Source organism: Hordeum vulgare, chromosome 6H, assembly GCF_904849725.1.
Source record: "Hordeum vulgare subsp. vulgare chromosome 6H, MorexV3_pseudomolecules_assembly, whole genome shotgun sequence".
NCBI classification, from domain to species: domain Eukaryota; kingdom Viridiplantae; phylum Streptophyta; class Magnoliopsida; order Poales; family Poaceae; genus Hordeum; species Hordeum vulgare.
The window spans coordinates 346,752,488-346,776,347 of record NC_058523.1 but is presented as its reverse complement, the minus strand read 5'-3'; the positions used below and the strand labels follow the sequence as shown (position 1 = coordinate 346,776,347).

The window sequence follows — 23,860 nt, the reverse complement described above, 5'->3', positions numbered from 1 at the left end:
TTCGCTTGGTGTCGCCGCTCCCTCCTCCGCCACCACAGCCGGATTAGAGTTCATGTTGAATGTTTGACGCCACTTGTATTTTTCTGTTTCTTTAGGTTTGTTGAGTTGTACCCTCAGCAGAACCTGCATACCTTTGTGTTTGTGCTACTTGCATGCGGCGTGTGTGCGTGTGTTTGTGTTGTGGCTCTTATTGGACATTTGTGCTTCGATGGTTTGTTTTATTTATAAAACGAGACGAAAGCCTTTTTGGATAAAACCCTTGAAGACTACACCATGCCATGACCTAGCAACCGCCATGACGAAGCTCGGACCTCCAGAACACAATCTCGGCATCTCCTCTGCCGCAACAAACAAGGCGCTAGGGCCACCCACCGCAACGCCTCTCGCCCCGGAGATGACAAAGAAGCATATCCACCACAACCACACAGAGACTCGCCGAAGAGTCAACCGAGTAGCCCACCATCCAAGGTTGCCGACCCAGCATCCCTCTCCGAACCTTTCGTTGCCGACAAAACACAGACGCCACGGACCGGTGGAGAGGCGGATACCCAGCCACCAACCCCCCAATCTTTTCAAGAAATGAACCCTAGCTCCGAAAAGAAAGCTAAACGTTACCCAATCCCCGAGAGAATCAGAGAAGTATTTTACACCCATAAGATTTGCAGAGAGCGAGTTCCATGATGTTTGAGGCTACCATTTATGTCTTGGCTTGTTGGGGGTTGACACGAGGCAATCGTAAAAGCGGAGCTGGGTTCTCTGACTTGTGAAGGGAAGTCAGGTAAGCTACAGTAATGTGACTTCCCTTTCCTCTAGGTCCATGAACAATGCTCATTTCAATTTTAAAAGACTTGTTTCAATTTTTAAAAGATCAATTTTAATTTGCGAGATACCAATTTCAATTGCAAATGACTCATTTCGATTTTCAGAAAACTCATTTCACTTTTTTCAGAAGATCTATTTCAATTTCACAAAAGCTCTGTGACCTTCCTTCCCTTTTCTACCCAAGGAGAACAGTGTAGCTCCCTAACTTTCCTTGTGCAAGTCAGAGGATCCGGCTCACGTAGAAGCCTCCGTGAGAGCGGGAGACTGGACATGATTAGCTCTCCTGCACCTCCGAACCAAACACATTGTGACGGTTGGGTGCACTTTATATGCCCGGCCAACCGATCTTTGCTTCCCTCGACTTCTCAAAGCAAAGGGGTGGTGAGCATGGCCGTGGGCACACACTGCTCGTGGTTGCTGAGATCCCTCCTGCCGTCGCTGTGGGAGGCGGAGGTCGCCATCTCCGCCGTGGCACTTCTGGCTGCCGCAGTCGCCCTCCTCCTCGTCCTCGACGAGACCGCGTCCGCCACCTCCCCGTCTTCTCCCACGACTAAGAGCTACGACCGAGACCGCCGGGGCCGGATGCGGGGCAGCGCAAAGGGAAGCAAGCCGGCGGCTGAACCAGGATGCGCCGGCGACGAGGTGAGATCGATGGAGCATGCGTACACGGGCGTGCGCATAGCATTGATCCGCATTCTCCCCTCAAATGGTAACACGGCTGCTCTGATGAACCCTGCAGATCACTCTTGTGGCCGGCAGCTCTCGCTCTCGGAGCACCACCGCGTACGTGATCAAGGTACACTTTTAGTATCTAAGTTCCAGCGTACTACTACTACTACACTACACGGCCAGCATCTAGCTAGCAGTGAAGGGGAAAAACGGCGCCTCTTCTTACTCCGTTCATGCGTCAGGTGGAGCTGGTGTCTGCCAAGTACCTGATCGGCGCCAACCTGAACGGGACCTCCGAGCCTTACGCCGTCATCTCCCTCGGCGAGCAGAAGCGCTTCAGGTGCGCAATAACATTCCCTCATCTCCTTTCATTTTTATTCCTTATTAGTGCTTACAATGTTTCTCTGCAATTCAAGTGAGAGGTGTTCATTTCATACTCCTGTTTGTGCGTGCAGCCCCATGGTGCCTAGCTCGAGAAATCCCGTGTGGGGGGAGGCGTTCAGCCTCCTGGCCGGAGAACTGCCAGCCGAGGTATGAGCCAACAGCTTCCTACACATTCTTTGATCATCTCTATCCACAGCAAGCAAACACGATTACTACCTTTTTCTTCTCCTAGAAAATGTGTGTGTATTTCTCTTGAGAATCTGAAAGGTATTCTGTTGGAAATATAGTTTAGAACCCATTCGCTATCCTAGTTGCTTTTAATCATCGTCACACACTCACAAATAGTCCACCTGCCGTCCCTGCGGGCCCACTGCCGCCGAGACCCTAATCATGGATGTCTCAGTTCAAAAAGGAACAAAAATGTCTCAGTATATATGAGTTAAATGAGCCGGCTCTTTGATCCACAAAGCGTGGTGGCTCCAGTTTTGAATATCTTAAGCGTGAAAGAAGAGCAACACGGCATGATGGAGCAGATTAGACAAATGCTCCGCAAAGGAAAGCACAGGGTGTATGCCAGCCAACAATGTTACTACAAAGCTATGCTTTTGTGCCACGCAGTGCTGCTGCGTTCTTTAGTTTTATTTCATTCTCTCTGAGAATCTTCAGAGAGCACGGTATGCATATAGTAGTACTGGCCGGCTTCGCCGACGATCTTTTCGGAACCGTGGCAGAAAGTAGTAGCATCATAAAATTTTGAAAGGCACTTTCCACAAATACAGTGGTCCAGAAGGTAACATAGGGTAAATTAGAGTGCACCTGACACCATCCATCCTCGATTCAGGCTTTGAATAGTGAACTGAACAATGACCTGCAGGCTGTCCAAAGTGGTAAGCAGCACGATCAGTCAGTCATGGGAGAGTGCAGTGCGCGCATATGCTTGCATGCAGCTGCAGGTGCAGCATCATAGCCAGCTTCTCTGAAGCAACAACCGTCGCACTGCTCCTGTCAATGATTCAAAAGCAAAGGGGTTACCTACCTGGCACAAACATTATATCAACCTTATGGGAACAAAGTGGTCAGTAAAAGATGACTAGCTAGATATATCTGCTCGGCATGTTCCTTAAACAGAAGCTGGAACTGAGACGTTTTCAGCTAAAAAAACAAGATATCCCGGCGCATGCATTTGATGCCAGAGACATGCGCTTGCTGAAATGTGTGATGTATTTTTTACTTTCTGGATAGGTAACCATAACAGTTTATGACTGGGACAATGTGTGCAAACGCAAAGTCATCGGATCTGTAACTGTAGCTATCCTCGCCCAAGATGAAACAGGAGCCGTTTGGTACGACCTGGACAGCAGATCTGGTCAGGTAGGATGTGCATCTATGAATAATAACAACCAGCCTTCGTCATCTCAGTGCTTCATCACAGTAGCCACCACATGTTCAATTCCGCTTACAACACAAGTATCTGGTTGCAGATCTGCTTGCGTATTAGCTCAAAGAAAGTGCCGTCGACTTCTGATAGGTAACATTGATTTGAGAAACATGAACAGCATCATTTGTGACTGTCGGTAAACATCCTTCTTATTTTACCAAATGTTTCCAGCTTCTTTAAGCAGTATACTGGAGCCAAGTCCCAGAGAAAGATGATACTCACTAGGCAACGGTTGGCGATGACTGAAGACAGTGGTCCTCTTCACGCTATAACCGAATTTCCTCATGATCAAGTACTAACTCTCGGCAAACGATAATTGCACATACAGTATTGCATACTCAACTGAACCGAATGATTGCCTTTCCTACTTTCAGATTGTTCAACACAGTTATTCTTGTGCTCTCGAGAGGTCTTTCTTGCGCTATGGGCGTATGTGCATCTCCGCATGGCATCTGTGCTTCCAGTCACACGTATTCTCCAAGCAATTAAATGTAAGTACAACCCCAATCTGATCCTTGCACGGTTTTAACTTATGAGTAAGGTAAATAACATCAGCCACGTCTGAAAATCCATGAGGTAATAAATCATCACTCCATTATATTAATCTTGCTAACTAACACACACTAATCAGCCAATTGCTGAAGAAAATCAGTAACAGTATGGATATATTGACAAGCAAGTTCAGATTTATTTTCTCTGTTCACAAATTCATCCTTATATAATTTTCTTATGTCCTTTATTCCCTTTGAGAACTTTGAGTTCCCTTTCTAAGACCTACAATTATTTTTAGGTGATCATTCCGTTACAGGACATATACGAGGTATGCAACCTATGAAGCTCTTATCTCTTGATTGTTAATGGTTGAGATGGTTGACACATGCATGATTTCACCCTACAGATAAGGAGGAGCCAGCACTCCCTTATAAACCCAGCTATTACTATAGTTCTTCATACCGGCGCAGGTGATCATGGAGTACCTCCATTGTGCTGCCACAATGGTAAACTATTTTCCGTTGACGTAATCTTGGACATCCTTGGAATCAAGATTCCGAATTATTTTTCGATGGCATATTTTCCCAAAGATAGATAAATCACACCCCTAATTGGAAAACTAGATACCATTATGGATTCGATTTGTACAGTTTCTGAAAATTTAGAAGATTTCAGTCGCATGCCTAATTGGAAAACCAGGTGTTATTATGGATTATATGACCGATTTCTGAAATTTCAACATCAGAGAGCTTTGAGTAGACCATTTTCAATTTGATACTCCTTCACGGGTAAATCTTTACTAGCGAAGGCACCAACAGCAAAACGAGTCCTGGAAATGTAGATCTACTGTTGTTGTTTTCATCTTCCATGTTCCAAAACTATTTATAGATTTTTCTATTGAGCATCCTTGCGTTAATGGTTCAGGAAGCATCAGGTACAAGTTCACATCCTTCTGGAACAGAAACCGTACATTTCGAGCTCTAGAGACAGCCTTGCAGAGTTATCGAGCAACCTTGGAAGCCGAAAAGCAGGTATTCAGAAAGTAATCTTGTTTGGTCTTTCCATTTTCTTCTGGGGAAACCACCTGACAACCTGTACTTGTACAAGCAGGTGAGTGCACATTTACTTCTTAAAGGAGAGAGTATGAATGTTATTAGGAGCAGACCAGACAACATAAAGACAGAAGACAGAAGAATTGGATTGACTATCACATTTCAACCTTTCATCAATGAACATGTTCTTGTAGACATAACCAGTGTGAGCATCCCAGTTCAATTTTCTATTTCTCAATATGCATAATTTACTTTTCGTTTCCCTAATTTTCAACACGGTATCATCTTTCAGAATACCTTCCCTGGTACACCAGAGAAGTTTTTCACTGTGATACTAGGTGAGGATGCAATGTTTTTTCAACAGTACCGAAATGCACGAAAAGATACAGATTTAAAGGTGTGTATTTTGTCAATTGGATGGCATATCCTTTTCATGGTCTCAATTTTTTTACCAAGTTGGTTGCTGCTAGCACTAGACGATGTAACAGTCAAATGTTCTTATTTTCTCCAGCTGAGTAAGTGGCATGTCTCAGATGAGTACGGTGGAAATGTTCGCGAAGTAACTTTCAGGTCACTATGCCACAGTCCTTTGTGTCCTCCAGACACTGCGGTAACAGAATTGCAGCATGCTTCTTTCTCAAACGACAAAAGAAACCTGGTACCAAAAAAAGGATCACTGCAGATTAAACTATGGAGTTCTTTCGTCCTTTAATGAAAGCATCTGTCCTTATTTGATTTCAGATCTATGAAACAAAGCAGCAGGCACACGATGTCCCATTTGGTTCTTACTTTGAGGTATTTGGCATACATTTTATAGCATATTCTGCAACCATGATTCTGGCATGTAGTAGAACAGAATAGTACCTTTTAAAGTGGTTAAAAATTTAACTTGTGCCCTTCTGGACACGATTTAATAACGTTAGCCCCCTTTCAGTTAATTGTGCACAGTATTTAGAACCTAAACCTGGAGGTTTTTTCTTAACATAATAGTATATTCATACATACCCTACTAAGATATAAATGCTAGTGAACAAAAAAACAAAATTCCCATTTCTAACCACTTTTTTCTCGAGGTTAGACCACAAAACATTTGCTTTGGCTAGTAGATACCTCAATATTTTTCCCTGCAGGCCAACTGTAGCTGATGCCTTGGTTTCACTGTTACAGATCCACTGCAGGTGGTCTCTAAGGACAACCTCTAGTTCAACATGTCAAGTGGATATAAAGATTGGTAGGTTCAATTCCTATCAAATTTTCCTTTAGAAAATTCCTACTATGTTTATCCAGCACAAGATGTATCGGGTAAATACTACATTTAACTTTGTGCACCTAATAGGTGTGAACATGAAGAAGTGGTGCATTTTGCAATCAAAAATAAAATCTGGAGCAACTGATGAGGTATGCCATACCATCTTGTTCATTTTAAGGTCTCCATGCTGGCAAGATGGAGCACTGATAATTCACATCTGTAACATGAAAGAAATGACATAGTTTAGGATTCTACCACTTTGAATAATAACTGTATTGAAATATCAAGCATTTAGAAGTTATTTCATCATAATTCAGATCAAAGGGATCAATCTGATAACAACTGATGAACGAACAAAATGTTCGGGCTTCAGGCAACCTCTTTGGTTGTTAGGCATCACTGATTAGGAATATGACAAGAAGATGATAAAATGACTCCAAGTTAATCTTCACAACGCAACCCTCAATTAATGTAAACATTTACAATAGAAACGATATAGGTAACCGGAAACTGTACTTTGATCTTCCACAAAGAGCATTTGACGGTGTCTTCCTAACATGATCTGGACCTTATGGTGCAGTACAGGAGAGAAGTTTGCAAGATTTTGGAGGCTGCCAGTGATTATACCGTCAAAGCTGAGTCAAATGGGCCAGCTAGGGAAGATATTGTGGTGACATCTTCAGCATAAGGAACTGCGGAAAACCACCTGCATATTTCTGTGCACGCATACATACAGGACACATTTGCAAAATTTGGAGGCTGCTTGTGCTGTAACCTGAAAGCTTCGTCGAAGAGCCAAGCCAGCAATGATACTGTTGCAACATCTCCTCCATGAAAAGTTGCTGTTAAAACGACCTAGAAAGGTCCACCCTCGCACACAAAATGCTTCCGACTAAGTGTTCACTGTTGAGAAGGAAAAAAAATACTCCTGCAAAGTAGCATACTGCTGTGAATAGCCCAACCTGGGTAGAAACCAACAAAAATAAAATGGCAGATGATCCTAGTCCACCTCATCCCTGTAAAATCCATGTACTTGCTCTATTATAGAAGTGACAAAACATAACTTACATCAAATTATCAACTGATCTGAAAACAAGCTGACTTTTCTACAACCTATATTTGTACATGGACAACGGACAACAGGATGGTAAACCTTATGGTAATGCTACCAATTATTTACATATACTACAATGTATGCCACCTGGTTTCCAGTAAGGCTGCAATGATGAGCTCATGACAGCAATCATTATTTCCGTGACCTAAGATCGTTCTCAAGTTTCTTCATCCTTGTTTCTTGGGCTTTGAGATCCCGTTCAAGTTTATTGATCTTTGATTCTTGTTCTTTTGTAATCAGAGTGAGGGACTTGACATCTAAAGCCCCAGAGAGTTCGTTCAATGACTGCACCTGTAATAAGGTTGACAAGAAGAATTAATCCAGGTTTATTTTCTAGATGGTTTATGAACGATACACATTTCCCATTGAAAATTAACCACCACTTCTATTCAGAATCAAATAATAATCAAAACTATAAGTAGGATTCAACAATTACAACTTGGTGTAGAAAATATTAGTAGATAACAGTGAAACACAAAAGTATAGCAGCTTTATTTTGGATAGTGCATCTATTTTAGACAATGAATGTATCATATAATATGCAATTATAAATTAGTTGATCACTTTAAGACAAAACTGAGGGAAAAAACATTGGATATTATGGTGCAAGGGCTCTTCAATCAGGCCACTTGTGATCTTGCTTTCTCTCTGGGGTGTTAATGAAATAAGTTGCAGTTCGAATTATCAGCAGATGGGTGCTCTAACTCTCTAAGAGACTGAATCAAACTTGGGTGGAGCTCATGAAATAGTGACCATAGAAGTTACCTGCAACGTCCCGGTCAAACCCACCGGTTCCTAGCCATTGCGCCTGGAATCTAGACTGGCCCCACAAAACAACACTAGTCTTTATTGCACACTTTGTCCTCGCTCGTGCGCATCCGGGATCAACTTCCCAGTCAGTCACCCATCCTCAAATTGCTCCAAGCCAAACACGCTTAAAACTGAGGTTCCTTCCGGATGGGCTCCCAGAAAAGAAGGTGCACCTTGTTGATAGGAGTAGTTTATCATTCCTATTAAGCCGGGATGTCACATACCCCGATTTGATAACCTCGTCTAAGCTACTCCAAAGTGTGGTACTTGAACAGGGGCATACAATTGAATTATAATAACAAATCATGTGTACTCTTTCACCAGTTCAAAGCTATTGAGCTGAATTATCTTCAGCTGAGTTTGCACATTAGATATCATCATCAACATTAACAACAAAGCCTTTAGTCCCAAACAAGTTGGGGTAGGCTAGAGGTGAAACCCATAAGATCTCGCGACCAACTCATGGTTCTGGCACATGGATAGCAAGCTTCCACACACCCCTGTCCATGGCTAGTTCTTTGGTGATGCTCCAATCCTTTAGATCTCTCTTTACGGACTCTTCCCATGTCAAGTTCGGTCTACCCCGGCCTTTCTTGACATTATCAGCATGCTTTAGCCATCCACTATGCACCGGGGCTTTTGGAGGCCTACGCTGAATATGCCCAAACCATCTCAGACAATGTTGGACAAGCTTCTCTTCAATTGGCACTACCCCAACTCTATCTCGTATGTCATCATTCCGGATTCGGTCCTTCCTTGTGTGGCCACACATCCATCTCAACATGCGCATCTCCGCCACACCTAGCTATTGCACATGCTGCCTTTTAGTCAGCCAACACTCAGCGCCATACAACATTGCGGGTCGAACCGCCGTCCTATAAAATTTGCCTTTTAGCTTTTGTGGCACCCTCTTGTCACAGAGAATGCCAGAAGCTTGGCGCCACTTCATCCATCCGGCTTTAATTCGATGGTTCACATCTTCATCGATATCCCCATCCTTCTGCAACATTGACACCAAATATCGAAAGGTGTCCTTCTGAGGCACCACCTGCCCATCAAGGCTAACACCCCCCTCCTCCTCGTGCCTAGTAGTACTGAAAGCGCACCTCATGTACTCGGTCTTAGTCCTACTAAATCTAAAACCTTTCAATTCCAAGGTTACCTCCATAACTCCAACTTCCTGTTGACCCCCGTCCGACTATCATCGACTAGCACCACATCATCCGCAAAGAGCATACACCATGGAATATCTCCTTGTATATCCCTTGTGACCTCATCCATCACCAAGGCAAAAAGATAAGGGTTCAAAGTTGACCCCTGATGCAGTCCTATCTTAATCGGGAAGTCATCAGTGTCGCCATCACTTGTTCGAACACTTGTCACAACATTATCGTACATATCGCACATTAGATATCATATCGAAAAAAAACAGCAAGCCGAATTGAGAAATGACTTCGCCTTATATCTTGAAACTACTAATGCTCATCTCCATTCAAACAACGCTTGGAAGGGCCAATAACATATTCTATCATTCTAATAAGTACTCACCTTCTCAAGGAGTTGCAGCCGTTGATCCATATCATTAACAGAATCACCCTGTCTTGTAATCACCTTGACGACATACGTCAAATGGGTGTGTAGAAACCGCGAACAATGGTTATCAAGAGAACACTGTGGAAAGGCTGTTTCACAGCCAATTCTAAAAAACGGGCAGTTGGTAAGCTTCATAGGGCAAATTGTTGTACAATGTTTGTCCATCTCAGACCGCATAACATGTTGTTCACACAGCTGCTCGCATGGTAGGAGCTTGAATGGGCAGACAGTGTCATGCTTTTCGATATGAATAGCACAGAAAGAAGCTACACATCCATCGTTTGTGCAGTTCAGTATCCTAAATTTGCATTCACTTGTGTGCTCAGCTAGCTTATCTGGCATGTCAAATCTCTCGGGGCAATGGAACATGCCTTTAATGTCTATGTTCTCCAGAATAGCCCCTGCAGTTGCCTTCCTTTCATCCTGGGCCCAGAAGTTATCCACCTCTAGCTTTTGCACGAAGTCTTTAATTTTGTTCAGGCGGCTTTCGCTAGAAAAAAGCCCAGAGACATGACTCAGCATGCCCCTTTTTGAGGTCACAAACTCATCGATCAAGTCTGACAGGAACTCCGTCGGCCTGGAGGATGCTTTTGTTAATTGATCTGAATGATCCTCACCTCCATCCATAGATTCACGAACAAGTGTTTCAGATCTCTGAACCATGTACCCTGATAGTTCGGCCTTCATGCCAGTAGCTACAGATGATGGGCTCTTGAACATGTCACCAGTGGTGCTGTCCACTGAAGCTGTGGCCAATGCATGAAGTAAGAGCTGTGTCATGCTATGTACGACCTCTATGTCACATAGATTGCACTGAAAATTTAAGCCTTTGTCCTCTGCCGTGTTCTCAAGGTTGTCCATTGGAACTCCAAGCAATATGGTTGAATCAGTACAACGGCATCCTGAAAGAAAGAAAAAGGATCAGATGGATGAACAAAGAGTTAGGCTCTCATATTGTGAAGCGATTTGTTAGGTGTATATTCTGTAGCTTTGAATTTCACAAAAAGTTGACCCTAATGCAATCTAAGATCCTAAAATCAACACGATCCACTATGGTGGATTCAGATTATCTTTGAAGGAGTGCAGCACAGAATCTATGCAGTAATTTTTTACGCAAGATTTACGATTCAAAGCCCCCCCCCCCCCCCCCTAAGATCCTAAAATCAACACGATCCACTATGGTGGATTCAGATTATCTTTGAAGGAGTGCAGCACAGAATCTATGCAGTAATTTTTTACGCAAGATTTACGATTCAAAGCCCCCCCCCCCCCCCCCAAGCAGTTTCAAACTCAAATGGATAAGATGAGCTATTATTTTCTGTGGGGTGTCCCCTAAGTAGAGATGCAGACAGACGCGGCCGTGGCCGTCCGCATTAATCATTTTTGTAATTGTACGGTTATTAAAGCAACATCGAATAGCTTATTTCCAGCTATGAGTAACTATATTCGAACAACAGAATGTTTTTCTTCGGTGTGGCTAGGTCTCATTTACTCCCTCCGTCCCATAATATAGGACGTTTTTTCTCCCTCCTTCCCATAATTTAGGATGTTTTTTGTTGTGTGAAAAAACGTCCTATATTATGGGACGGAGGGAGTAAATGAGAATTAACTGAAGTCTCATCAAACTCCTACATCATTTGATTTTACGCGGAGATTCGGGTATAGGTGTAAATCCTTTTTTCTTACAAAATTCCAACTAGAGTACTACGGCGCAATCAAACTGAATGGACAAAGTGTTGAGTCAATGATAATCACTCAATCAGCAACTGAATTAATACCCCGCAAGGTGGAGGAAATAATGTGGCATTCGACGGTCTTAACACTACACTGCCCTTCGGGTCAGTCGCCATCAACGCCCGCAGAAGCCTCCGTGGCAACGAACTAACCTCGGGTGGAGGCGCCGACGAGGAGGATACACCGGAAATCAGAGGCAAAAGTCCGCGAGCCGCCGGACAGGGTGGGCTCACCGTCGATGGCGATAGGGAAACGATCAGCGGGGAGATTGCGGCGATCCGGTGGAGCGCTGAAGAGAACACCTGAACGAGCGGAGAGCCGGCGGCGTCAGCGCCGGGGAGCAGGAGCCGGGAGCAATCGGAGACTCGGGGCTCTGTCCCGTGAGCCCGTGCCGACCCTCCGTTCTGGGCCCTGGGCCGCGGGCCGCGGGCCTCGTCTATTTGGACCGTGTATGACAAATCAATCTGTCGACCGGATCGGACATCGGACGGCGGGGAAGGTACCCTGACCCACTACCCACCGGCCACCGTAGTTTCCTTTTTCCTGGCGCCGGCGGCACCCAGGACCTTCCAGAACCCCAGGTTCCAGCTTCCTTCTCCTCTCCTCGCCATCACGCCACCGAAGCAACCTCCTCCCCCTTCTCCCGGAACCAAAAACCCTAGCAAAGGGAGGGAGGGAGGGCCCCGCCGCGCGGCGCCATGGACGCCATCCGGAAGCAGCTCGACCAGCTCATGGGCGCAAACCGCAATGGCGACGTCCGGGAGGTCAGCCGCAAGTACTACGACCGCGACGTCTGCCGCCTCTTCCTCGCCGGCCTCTGCCCCCACGACCTCTTCCAGCTCACCGTGCGTTTCCTCTTCTGCTGGCAAACTGCTGCTGTAATTTCGATCGGGATTAGGCTCGCTGATATGTTTTTGTTTTGTTGGTGTTTTGCAGAAGATGGACATGGGTCCGTGTCCTAAGCTGCACTCGTTGCAGCTCCGCAAGGAGTATCCTACCACTCGAGTTCCGTCCTTATTTTGTGCGTGTAATTTTGGGGCAATATGGACGGATTTGTGGAGATGACCACATTGGTTCATTTTATGTCCCCTTTCGCATAGTGGGGTTTGATTCGAAGAGGTTTCGAGTCCTCGTGTGAGGTGAGGGTGGAATATAGATTGGAGACTTTTTATTGTCTGGACTACCTGCCTTTTTTATTTATACTGAGCTTGGATAATTGTATCATGGATCATGCAGTTTGAACGACACAACTTAGCTACATTTTGTTTGTCAAGATTATGACCTCTTGATTAAAATCAACCTTTGAAATGTATTCAAATGTTGATGGATTGCTAAGAACAATGTGTGTTAAGCTTGAGGTTTGCAAAAGTAGGGTATGTGTTGTTTTGTTGTATGAGGTTTGAGATAAATTATAGCATTGTTATCATGCATGTTCAGAGGCAAAAGCCAGCAATGGACTATGAAGCATTAGGTTTGTGATATAGAGGGCTTCCCTTTTGAATCCAACCATGATATTTGATAATGTTCTAATCATGTTCGTACTGCAACCTTTCCTAATCAACCAAAATCTAGGTGCCCTCTTTTATTAGGTCACCTTTAATGTAATGGTGAGAAAATGAGGTTTGAATGCTTTACCTTTTTTTGGTTTTAAACGCTTTACTCATGCATCATTGCAGTCTTGAGTTTCAAGGAATTCCTGAGGAATTAGTGATAGTTATTTAGTTGTACGCTGTTGTTCTGATAAGTAATAGTGAAGCACATACATGTTTCCTTTGGTCACATTCCCATGCATATCTCTATGGTAGTATGTTTGCAGTTGGGTATGAAGGATATGTTTTGTTGCTTCCTGAACTAAGTAATAGATACGAGGAGGCCAAAGCCAAAGGTATGGACAACTATGATCGTGAATTGGAAGAAACTATAGAAAGACTGATAGTTGAGTGCGAGAGAAAGATTCAAAGAGCCCTTAAGCGTTTGGAGGAGGAAGACGCCAAGGCAGCTATTGCAATTTCTATCACTGAGGTTACACAGGTACCTCATGTTAATTACTCTTCTGATTCCATTAATACCATGTTTGATTATTTCATTGTGGAAACTGAATGGTGAAAGGTAATGTTTACTTGCAAATCCAGAGTAAAGAGGTACTCGAGTTCTCCAAACAAATTAAGGAGAAGATGAAGGAGATAGACACTTTTGGTTAGTCCTTTTTGTTTCTCCCACGACTATATTGTTGACTTGTTCAATATTTCTCTTTGTTACTAACTTGCTATAGTCTTTTATTTATGCCCAACGGTTTTGTGATCAGTTTCCTCTAGAGTATCATTCTTCCAATTATCTGTCTTTGTGAAACCTCTAAAATTCTTCTACTATGAAATTACTTCCTCCATTCGGGTTTATTAGTCCCCCTCGTATTTTGTGTTAAATTTGGACCATAGATCTAATGACTAGCAAAATATAAGTTGCTTGTCATGAAAATAGTATCATTGAAAATTTCTTTCGAATATGAATCTAACAATATATTTTTTGTGGCATACTAGTCAAATCTGTGGTCAAAGTTTCACCCAAAATACGAGGGTGGCCAATAAAGCAGGACGGAGGAGTAATATGTGTTTGCAACTTAGCATTTTATTCTTTGCGCTTGTTGCTCATGTAGATTTTGAGGGAGACACTGAGGGCAAAATTCGGGCTACTGAAGAGGTTGATAAACTCAAGGAACAGAGAGCTGAAGAGCAGGTATTGCTGGGGCCGCTATCAAATTTTACGACACTGGAGCTGTCTGAACTTAACTATGTAGCTGAATTTATTTCCACCATGTGCCTTCCGTAACTATTTTATTCTCATTTGAAGGCAAAGCTGCTCCTTGAAGCCTTTAATAAGGACCGTGCTTTGTTAGTGACTTCTCTCCAAACTGCTACGCAATCAACAGCACCTGCTGCTCCAGATGCTCGTACACAAGAAATGATTAACGAAAAGCTCAAAAAAGCAGAGGAACTAGGTGTGTTTCATTAACCATACTTCCTGCAGCTTCCTTTGCTTGACTACTAGAGCACAGATCATTGTCTATCTGGTGTTGTATTAATGCATAATAATGTACAAACAACATTTATTCTGAACAGGTGAGAGTGGGATGATTGATGAAGCACAAAAACTGTTGGATGAAGCAGAAGCTCTGAAGAAGGTTAATATCTATCTTTAGCATTTAAATTTATTGGATCAGCTGACTAGATGTTACCGTAGCTCTTATATGCTTTAGTTGCCAAAAGTACCATTCCTCGTTCTGATATATTATGTTCTGATCTCTAACCAGCTGGGTGCGCGGCCACAGCCTGTTCCTGACTCCGCAAAAATGTCGACTCACGTTCAAATTGTAAGTAACTCAGATTTTCCTTGTGCAATCCACAACAAAAATTCATTCCTTTTGCTACTGCATGGAGATTGGAGACCTACTTATTGGATTCCTTATGTGATAGGACTACTCTTGTTGTGAAGTTTCAGGCAAAAAAGTTGTATATAGCAATAATAACATAGTCAGTTTGTCTCCATTTATTTATATATTGATTTTTGTGCATTTGTAATCTTTTGTTCAGACTGATCAAAAGTTGCGCCTGTGTGACATATGTGGAGCATTCTTGAGCGTGTATGACAGGTGAATTCATCTCCTTTGGCTTAACCATGAATTTCCACCATGGGGTCATGAGTATAGTGGTGTATGGGGTTTCAAGTGCTTCAGCTTTTGACAGACGCCTGTGCCTCCTTTTTCACCAACAGGCTTTTGGGTCCAGTTTTACGAGGATTACTTTTCCAGCTAAAGAATGTGCGTGTTTATTTATACATGTTTTTATCCTTGTGGATCATAGATGTCTTGTCAAGCGTTTAATGCAACTTGCAAACTTGTTGAAAACATGTTGTTTGTAGCTATGCCCTTGGCTAATTTTTTCCTCCAAACAGTGACCGGCGTTTAGCAGATCATTTCGGAGGGAAACTCCATATGGGTTATATGCTAATACGTGAGAAGTTGTCTGAACTGCAGGTTAGTTTCCAGAATAATATTTTTGAGTGAAGCGTAGTCATGCAGAGTTGCATGTTAGTACCAGATTTTGCTAACGTGGCTGGATTATTGACTATTTGTTAGCACCTGAATTGTTTTGTACTTGTTTATTTGGGATTAAGATGGGTATTTGCTTCTGTCCTTTCTGTGTACAGGAAGAGAAAAACAAAAGGCGCAAGGTGGATCGAGCTGAACATGACAGAAGGTACTCTTAGGCTTCCTGGCTTTAAAGTGTGCTAAAAATGCAACACTTTTTGTTCATTATTGTGCTAAAAACGACTTTGTACAAACAACAGATCCAAGGAAAGGAGCACAGAACGTGATAGAGCATCAAGCAGGGACCGTCATAGAGGAGAAAGAAGCAGCAGTCGTGGCAGGGACAGGGATTATGACCGTAGAAGTAGCCATGATCGCTACCATGACAGAGAAAGTAGATATGACCATGATAAAGAATCAGGGAGATCTCGTAGCTATGATTCGAGGAACCGCCGAAGGTCACGTTCCCCAAGGGATAGTTCTAGGGACTATGATCGACACGGGTATGCTTACATCTATTCTACTCCCTCTGTTCCTAAATATAAATTTTGCTAGGAACTACATACAGATGTATATAGACATACTTTGGAGTGTAGATTCACTCAATTTGTTCCGTATGTAGCCCATAGTGAAACCTCTAAAAAGACTTATACTCCCTCCGTCCGGAAATGCTTGTCGTAGGAATGGATGTATCTAGATGTATTTTAGTTCTAGATACATCCATTTGTTTTATTTTTGTGACAAGTAATTCGGGACGGAGGGAGTATTTAGGAACGGAGGTAGTAGTTAGCGGATAAAGTTTGAATTGCGCATACTCCTTTATCTGTTGCTATCTCTTGCTATTATTACTAGACAAAAACAAGTCAACTGAAACCACCATGTTATGTGTGAATGAAACTTAAAATTACTTGCAATATACTCCCTCCGTCCGGAAATACTTGTCCTAGAAATGTACAAAATGAATGTATCTATAACTAAAATAAGTCTAGATACATCTATTTCTAGGACAAGTATTTTCGGACAGAGGGAGTATATATATATGTTCTGCTCACTTGGTGTGTATAAACTTGTACTCCCTCCATTTCTAAATATAAGTCCTTTTAGGCCCTGTTTGGTTTCAATAAGTCAGGTGACTTAAAACCAGTGACTTATAAGTCACGCCTGTTTGGTTGTCATCTGACTTATAAGTCACCTTTCCATGCAAAAGTGGGTGACTTATAAGTTTTAAGTTGGGGTGGAGCAACTTATGACTTATAAGTTGGGGTGACTTCTAAGTTGGGTCTGTTTGGCAAAATAAGTCACTTTTTGCACTTTTCAACTTATAAGTTGGTGACTTATTTGGAACCAAACAGGGCCTTAGAGATTCCAATGCAGACTACATACGGAGCAAAATTAGTGAATCTACATTCTAAAATATGTCTATATACATCCGTATGTAGTTGGTATTGGAATCTCTAAAAAGACTTATATTTAGGAAAGGAGGGAGTAGATCAGATTCCTATATACTCCCTCCGTCCCAAAATTCTTGTCTTGGGTTTTTCTAGAAACGGGTGTATCTAAATACTAAAACGTGACTAGATACATTTATATCTAGACAAATCTAAGACAAGAATTTTGGGACGGATGGAGTAGTTGATTATTATTCTATTGTGTAATGTGGCTTTATTATATCAATAGCATGTGACATAATGCAGCACTGATGAAATGCAGCTGACTTATTTCGGTGTCTCCGCAGGCGTCGTGACCGTCGAGATGGGCACTAATGCAAGCAGGCTTGCATTAGATTTTCTGAGGGTTCTGCCTAGAAAGACAAGAATGGCCAGCTTGCAACTGGAGGAAGGCACATGTTCTGTTAGTATGTTTACATATATGTGCATCTTCCTTTACCCCATAACCAATGAATGTGATATGTTGAACCATTGTCTGTTATATCGTTAACCAGTTGCCAACCTTATGTATTTCATGGTATTCCTTGCCAAAACGTGCATGTTGAATTTTTTTCCTTTTTTCTTTTTTCTTTTTTTGAAAAGGGGAAGGTGCTCAAGGCGCCAAACTTCCCTTCCAATCAGGACTAAGCACATAGTACAGCTCGAATTACAATTCCTAGGAAATCTAGGCTAAGAAGAGGAAGAAAAATACAAGCAGATTGCCTATGATTTCTCCAGTTATTCTTTGTCTTGAATTGAGATTTTTTATTTTATTTTTTGACCCAGAAACCGCATAATAATAGTTCTACGGTAAATTTTCATTAAACAAAAGTTATATGCAGCCTCCCTCTAGAATTAACTGTCGCTGAATTGATACAAAGTAACAGAAAGAAAAGAAAAAGTAGTGTATCAACATTCAACCAATGCCCTTTTTGGAAACACCGTGCACGATAGACGTTACCCTAATCTATGCAAACAGAAAGACCACCTTCAGGTACTCTATCCATCCTTGAAAGTGGGGTACTGCCTGCCTGAAGATTTTATCATTTCTGATGGATAAAAAAACCCAGCATCCCATGATCACAATATCCAGGGCAATATCTCTTTGGGAGGACCTGCATAGCTAGGCTGATCTCATCAAAGCAAGTAGCACCTCTGGTTTTGTTGGGCAAGATATATTCCCAGCACGTGAGGGTAAACAGGCAGTCCCAGAATAAGTGCATTGAAGTTTCTTCCACCCACTCATCACAAAGAACACAGTTGTACTCTTTTGGTACAGAGGGAGTAATTCTCAAGGTACGTGAATTTTCTGTTCAATAGATTCTTGGTGTTGACTCTGTCGTACAGGAATATAACTATAAAAGGATCCTGTGTCTGAGCATTGAGGAGCACTTCCATAATTGCTTGAAGATGGAATGGGTTTGGCTAGGACCAATCAGAATTTTGTACATCTTCATATGTATAGATTAATAAAGACCTGGACTCCATGGGCATATCCACTGTCCAGAAAAGTGGTGTTCAAAAGAGTGAATTGCTGGTGAGCTTGGATGGACAGTGGTCTGTGGAAGAATCCTTCCAAAGAGATCTTGTGTCTCGAATTAAGATTGAGATCGTACGTATACTTGATCTAAGATTGATGCACTGATAACGCACAGGAGCTGATAACCTACATTTCGTAGTGTCACTTAAGACTGCCGCTAACGGAAATCCGCTGGTGATCCTCGGAGCGCGCGCTCCTGTGCATGAAAAGAGATTTTTTTAATGTCAAAAAAAATCCAACGCAAATTCTATGTGTTCTTTGTCACGTTCAAATGGTACATATAAGTTTGTAGGTAAAAATGTTGAACATTTTGGCATGTGCAAAAGAAACAAAAAAACATCAAATGTTAACCCAAAATGTCACTCTAAATTTATTTTATTTACCGACGAAACATCGTTGCTCTGTTTCGCATAAAAAAAATTCAAGAATGCTTGTGACATTAACACGAACATTTATAAAAAAAAGTTCAGAATTTTCTGAAAACATTTATTATATATTTTTCTTTACTATTCACGCAGGAGCGCGAGTCAAAACGACATTCTCGCACTTGCACCAACAATGTCCCAGAAAATACTTGTACATCAGACAGTGCAGTTCCTTACGTCCCGTTATTTGCAAGAAAACAAATGCCGCCCACCGTGGCTGAGGTGGTTTATGATCGTCTCTTTTGTCAGTTTTCGTGTTCCGACCCTTTTTGTCTGCTTTTGTGATTAATTCTTTACAACAAAAATATAAAAAGAAGCACGGTGCAACATGATTCGGCAATGCGTAATCATGTCCATGAGAATCACGGCGCAGGAGTCTACCATATGCACTGGGGCTGACCTGCAACCAATGGCAAATACGAGCCTTCTAAACTTAAGCCCGTCAAACATTTTTAGGTTCACTATCAATGTAGAAAGAGTATTGATAACACCAAACTGATACTGATAGATCTATCATGAGATACGCTTTCACCATTTATACTGCTCCCTCCATTTTTAAATATAAGTCTTTTTAAATGTTTCATTAAAAGAGTACATACGGATGTATATAGACATATTTTAGAGTGTAGATTCACTCATTTTGCTCCGTATGTAGTCTTCTAATGAAATCTCTAAAAAGACTTATATTTAGGAACGGAGGGAGTAGATTACTACTGTAGTTTCTATTTAAATCAGCACATTAAAAAGAAAACAATGGCCAGTATATCACGAGAGATGAACTAGTCACAAGCTCGCAGATTAGTGTATGCAGGATTCCCCGTAAAAGAAAATGAATATCCAGAAACAAGTCACCAAGTCCCTGGAATGCACCTGCACATCGTTGTGGCAGTGCTGCTAGCTCATTAGCCTGTTAACTCGGGTTTTTTTTCACTGTTTTGATCCAAGGGTTTTTTCACTGTTTTGATCCGAGGGGGTAACTTAATCACGAAACGAACTCGTTTGAAAACAATTTTACGTTTTGACCCTTTTCTTGAAACGCCAGAAACAGTGGCGTTACAGCTCTACAGAGAAACGCCACTCTATTGTGACGTTGCAGCCCTTCTGTGCAATGCCAGTCTATTGTGGCGTTGGCGTCCTTCAGTGCAACGCCAAGCGTAGTGGCGTTTCTGGGCTTTATATCTGCCCACCCCGACCCCTCGCCCACCAACCACCATTTCTCCTCTTCTCTTGTTCTTCCTTTGACGAAAAAGCTCTCCCTTGTCCTCAAGATCCCCCCCCTCGATCTCCCTCCTCCCTCAACCTTTTTGTTGGTTCTTTGGGGCAAATCGAAGAGGCCGGTAAGCTCCTCCAATCCCTCCAATTAGTTTTTGCAATGACTTTGTATTTGTATAGCTTTTTTTACACTAGGTGTTCCATTTATGTTGCATTGTATTGGTTGGTTTATTATTATTGATAAGATTTAGTGTTAGGGTTAGGGTTATGCCTAATTTGGTTGGACAAGGGTTAGGGTTAGTGTTAGGTTTTGTGTTATGCCTAATTTGGATGGACAAGGGTTAGGGTTAGGGTTTGTGTTATGCCTAATTTGGATGGACAATGGTTAGGGTAATGTTTTGTTAGTTGTTTTGTTATACTTAGAATTGGTAATTTTGTCCCCTTTTTTAGATGGACAAGATTTTGAATATTGATTATGTTGACAAAGAGGCATTCATGAATATTGATATTGTTGACAAATATGAGGAAGTGTTGACATTTCTTGATAGTCATACTTATGAAGAGGTTGTGGCAAAAACTCGGATAAGATTGAAGTGGGTTGATCCAAGTGACCAAGTAGAATTATTAGGAAGATATGATGTTGGGTCGGCACAAGTGTCGAATGAAGACAATGCCTATCAAGTCCAATTTGCATTGGGTTGCATACAAGGAGGCTGTTGCATCCTCGATAGACAAGTCACTCGAAGTGTTTGCTAGTACGGTGGTCAATGCTCCTCTTCATGTTGACTTGAACCAACCCTTAGTAGATGATTTGAGCCAGTATAATGGTGTGGCACCTATTGTTGAGCATAAAGTAGAAGTGCAAGTCAATGAGTATCCCCAATATGAGTTTGGAGGTAGTGCACCGATCAAAGATGATGGTCATGTGTGACAGCCCGAGACCGACGTTCCGGAAGATTCCCCTTTATTTCCGTTTCCGTCGTGTGATTAGTTTTATTCGTTGCATAGTCATGTAGTTTGCATCATGGCATCATGTCAACTGTGTTTTGTCGCAGTTGCTTGTGAGTGCTTTGTGAGTGTGGCGTTGTTTGTTGGCGTGTTGAGAGTGGGTGCAACAGAGCCGCTTCAAACCCTGTGACACCACGGACCTAAAACCCTTCTCTCCTCTCTATTCTATTTTTTGTGGTTGCGTAAAAGATTTCGGTTTCAACCCCTTTAAAAGATTCGTCTTCTTTTAAATGTCCTTTTATTAAATGCGGGGGTAACCCTTGGATTTTCTTTATTTTCTCCTTTGGTTTTATTATAAAACCGTCTCATTTTATTTTCTCTTTTAAAGGGCTTTTATTTTATTCTCTAAATAAAAGAGGTTTTATTTAAATCTTCAAAGGGGTTTGATTTTTATTCTTTTGTAAAAAAAAGGAGTTTATTTATTATTTAAAAGAAAGGGCTTTATTTTATTCTTCAAAAGGGTTTTAATTTTAAATCTTCAAAAGATTTTATTTTATCCGTTTGAAAAAAAAGCCCAAGCTATTTTAGAGTTGGGGTATAATTTTCAAAGGAGCAAAACATTTATTTATTTATTTATTTTATTATTTTTGTTAAAAACTTTTCTTTGTTTGAAAATTTTCTGTTTAAAAAGATTTAAAAGAAAAAAAACCAATAGAGGGAGAGGAGGCCCACTTGGGCCAAGGCCGAGCAGACCCCTGCCCTAGCGAGCCCCCTGTCTCCCCCCGAGCGCCGTCGCCTCCCCCGTGCTCGATCCCATCGTCCCCCTCCTCCCATCGCCATCTCCCAGCGCCTCCTTCTTCCTCCTGCCTCGCTCGATCCCCTCCTCGTCTCCCCAGCGCCGCTCCTCCCTCGCCTGCGCCGCCCGCCATGGCCCCCGCCGCTCTGGCCTTCCGCGCCGCGCCGCCCCGATCCGCCTTCCCCGCGACTGCCTCGCCCGACCTCGCCATGGCCGTCCCTCGCCCGCGCGCCGCCCTGCACGCCGGTGGCCAGCCCCGCCGCTGTAGCGTCCGTGCTCCCCTCGACGCCCTGGTCGCCTGCGCCTCCTCGCCGCCGCGCCGCCTCGGCGCGCCGTTCCCCGCGTCCGCCTGCCGGCCCGACAGCACCTCCCAGGAGCTTTCCTCAAGCCCTCCTCCCCAACCATGGCGCTCGACCGCCTCCCGCCTCCCTGCCGTGTAGCCGAGCCGCCTGCTTGCGTTTTGCTGTTTTGCGTGCGTTGGCGTTGCTGCTGATGCCCTATTACCTGTGTTGTTTGCTGCCGCTTACCTTGTGCCGTGGCCAATGGTGCTGCTCTGCTGCTGCCTAGCTGTGCCGTGTTGTTGGCTGCTGTTTAGGTGCTGTTGCTGCTTGCTGTTCCCGGCGCCATGCTCGCATTGCTGTTGGAGCCGTAGCTGCTGCTGCGTGCTGTTTGCTGTTGCTGGTGCTTGTGCTGCCACAGAGGCTAGAAGCTGCTACTAGGTAGTTGCTAGTTGTTGTAGCTGTTGGCATGCTGCTGCCTTGCCGTGGCCGATTGCTAGTTGCTAGCTGATGTGCTTGCTTGTCGTAGGTTGCCCGATGCTAGCCGATGCTTAGCTGCTATTTGCCTTGATGATGCTAGATACTGTTGTTAGTTGCTAGCTCCAGTTGTTGCTTACTAGTTAGATGCCTTGCTGCTAGGTTGCTAGGTGTTGTAGCCGGTTGCTAGGCTAGTTGTTAGTTGCTGACGCTAGTAGTCGTGGCCTCCGCTCGTGCTGCCGCTTGTCGTTGCCGCGCGCACCATTCCCGCCTGCCATGGGTCGACGACGAGCTCGCCGAGAACCACAACGTCCTCGACGACCCCGACCATCTTCGGAAAACGAGTCCGTCTACCAACGTCGAAGACCGTGAACCACGACGCCGAGCGAACGACTACCGTCGACGAGACCCGAGGACCACGACGACCACGACTTCCACGACGACCGTTGTTCTCCTTCACTGATCCGTTCTGCTCCGATTCGCACGCGTCGAAGGTATACCGATGAGACGTGGCCGAGAACCGAATGCTTGTGTTGTATGAGATGAATGTATGTTTTGCGTCGTATGTTGCCGTAGCACGTTGTATCACTTTTGTTGTGCCCCGACACATGGGAACCCGATATACGGGATCACCCCATTCTTATTTAGCGTTCCCGCACACGCTTCCAGATCGTGGCACCGATATCTCATTGAGTATCGAGATAGGAACGTTGCCGTGGCATCGTTTCCGACTTGCCGCCATGGTTCACTCTCGCTCGCCGTGGCGACATATTCTTCTTTCCCTTCTTGCCGTGATGTTGAACTCGCATGCATGATGCATTCATGGCATATAAATCTTGTGTTGCATGCCTCTTGTGCCATAGCTCCGTTCTATGTTCCGCGAGTTAAACCGACTAGGATGACACGTAGGATCATCGCTTCACCCCTTGCCATGTTAACTACAATTTAATATTGCCGTGTAAATAATCGTGAGTGAACTAAATAATCAATCGTGGAGTCTCGTTGATATGCAACCCGTTGCATATCGAGCTTCACTCAATGTGTAGTGTTTGTGTGAGGTGAATTGCCATGCCATCCCTTGCATCAATGAAATGTTCATGCATCATAGTAGGTTATGCATCATGTTGTGCATCGTGTGGTGAATATTTGTGTTGATGTTTGTTTCCGGTTTTCTCCGTTCCGATAGAGTTCCGCAAGCGTGTCGGAATATGAGGACCCGTTCGACTACGTGGGTTCGCCGACTTCTCGGAGTCATTCTTCTTCCAAGCGGGATCTCAGGCAAGATGACCATTTCCCCAGATACCATTACTATCATT

At 43.4% G+C, this 23,860-nt stretch overlaps 3 protein-coding genes across 5 annotated transcripts; 2 read left to right on the top strand and 1 right to left on the bottom strand.

The window, feature by feature from the left end:
* Positions 1–1,112: 1,112 nt before the first annotated feature.
* On the top strand, positions 1,113–7,215 carry LOC123401348 (BAG-associated GRAM protein 1-like). 2 transcript variants are annotated; one of them, XM_045095131.1, is made up of 18 exons: positions 1,113–1,464; positions 1,562–1,618; positions 1,734–1,831; positions 1,947–2,022; positions 3,118–3,246; positions 3,357–3,403; positions 3,485–3,605; positions 3,688–3,804; positions 4,104–4,133; positions 4,212–4,311; positions 4,730–4,836; positions 4,916–5,062; positions 5,150–5,254; positions 5,369–5,515; positions 5,599–5,652; positions 6,025–6,088; positions 6,194–6,255; positions 6,692–7,215. In XM_045095131.1, the coding sequence occupies exons 1-18, from the start codon at positions 1,210–1,212 to the stop codon at positions 6,725–6,727; spliced, it is 1,752 nt and encodes a 583-aa protein (XP_044951066.1). In that variant the 5' UTR covers positions 1,113–1,209; the 3' UTR covers positions 6,728–7,215. The 2 variants fall into 2 exon arrangements, with proteins under 2 accessions (XP_044951066.1, XP_044951065.1); XM_045095130.1 differs by having other exon boundaries at positions 1,115–1,464; positions 6,687–7,215.
* LOC123401350 lies at positions 7,120–11,671 on the bottom strand. Its single transcript, XM_045095135.1, has 3 exons — positions 11,510–11,671; positions 9,579–10,525; positions 7,120–7,511 (listed from the first exon to the last, which is right to left on the bottom strand). Exons 2-3 carry the CDS (start codon positions 10,482–10,484, stop codon positions 7,353–7,355), a joined length of 1,065 nt encoding a protein of 354 aa, XP_044951070.1. The 5' UTR covers positions 10,485–10,525; positions 11,510–11,671; the 3' UTR covers positions 7,120–7,352.
* A 208-nt stretch (positions 11,672–11,879) lies between these two features.
* LOC123401349 (putative RNA-binding protein Luc7-like 1) lies at positions 11,880–17,422 on the top strand. Of its 2 annotated transcripts, XM_045095132.1 has the most exons (13): positions 11,894–12,202; positions 12,294–12,346; positions 13,220–13,388; positions 13,490–13,553; positions 14,011–14,090; positions 14,205–14,352; positions 14,474–14,535; positions 14,665–14,724; positions 14,945–15,003; positions 15,306–15,387; positions 15,561–15,610; positions 15,702–15,944; positions 17,177–17,422. In XM_045095132.1, exons 1-13 carry the CDS (start codon positions 12,056–12,058, stop codon positions 17,202–17,204), a joined length of 1,245 nt encoding a protein of 414 aa, XP_044951067.1. In that variant the 5' UTR covers positions 11,894–12,055; the 3' UTR covers positions 17,205–17,422. The 2 variants fall into 2 exon arrangements, with proteins under 2 accessions (XP_044951069.1, XP_044951067.1); XM_045095134.1 differs by lacking the exons at positions 15,561–15,610; positions 15,702–15,944; positions 17,177–17,422 and adding an exon at positions 15,126–15,171 and having other exon boundaries at positions 11,880–12,202; positions 15,306–15,388.
* Positions 17,423–23,860: the final 6,438 nt, after the last annotated feature.

Coding starts and splice junctions, on each gene's coding strand:
- LOC123401350 (XM_045095135.1), bottom strand. CDS start 10,484: ATGGACAACCTTGAGAACACGGCAGAGGACAAAGGCTTAAATTTTCAG. Junction 7,512..9,578: donor GGCTGCAACTCCTTGAGAAG/GTGAGTACTTAT, acceptor ACCTTATTACAG/GTGCAGTCATTGAACGAACT.
- LOC123401349 (XM_045095132.1), top strand. CDS start 12,056: ATGGACGCCATCCGGAAGCAGCTCGACCAGCTCATGGGCGCAAACCGC. Junction 13,389..13,489: donor CTATCACTGAGGTTACACAG/GTACCTCATGTT, acceptor TTGCAAATCCAG/AGTAAAGAGGTACTCGAGTT. Junction 14,353..14,473: donor CAAAAAAGCAGAGGAACTAG/GTGTGTTTCATT, acceptor TATTCTGAACAG/GTGAGAGTGGGATGATTGAT.
- LOC123401348 (XM_045095130.1), top strand. CDS start 1,210: ATGGCCGTGGGCACACACTGCTCGTGGTTGCTGAGATCCCTCCTGCCG. Junction 3,404..3,484: donor GTGCCGTCGACTTCTGATAG/GTAACATTGATT, acceptor AAATGTTTCCAG/CTTCTTTAAGCAGTATACTG. Junction 5,063..5,149: donor TTCTTGTAGACATAACCAGT/GTGAGCATCCCA, acceptor ATCATCTTTCAG/AATACCTTCCCTGGTACACC.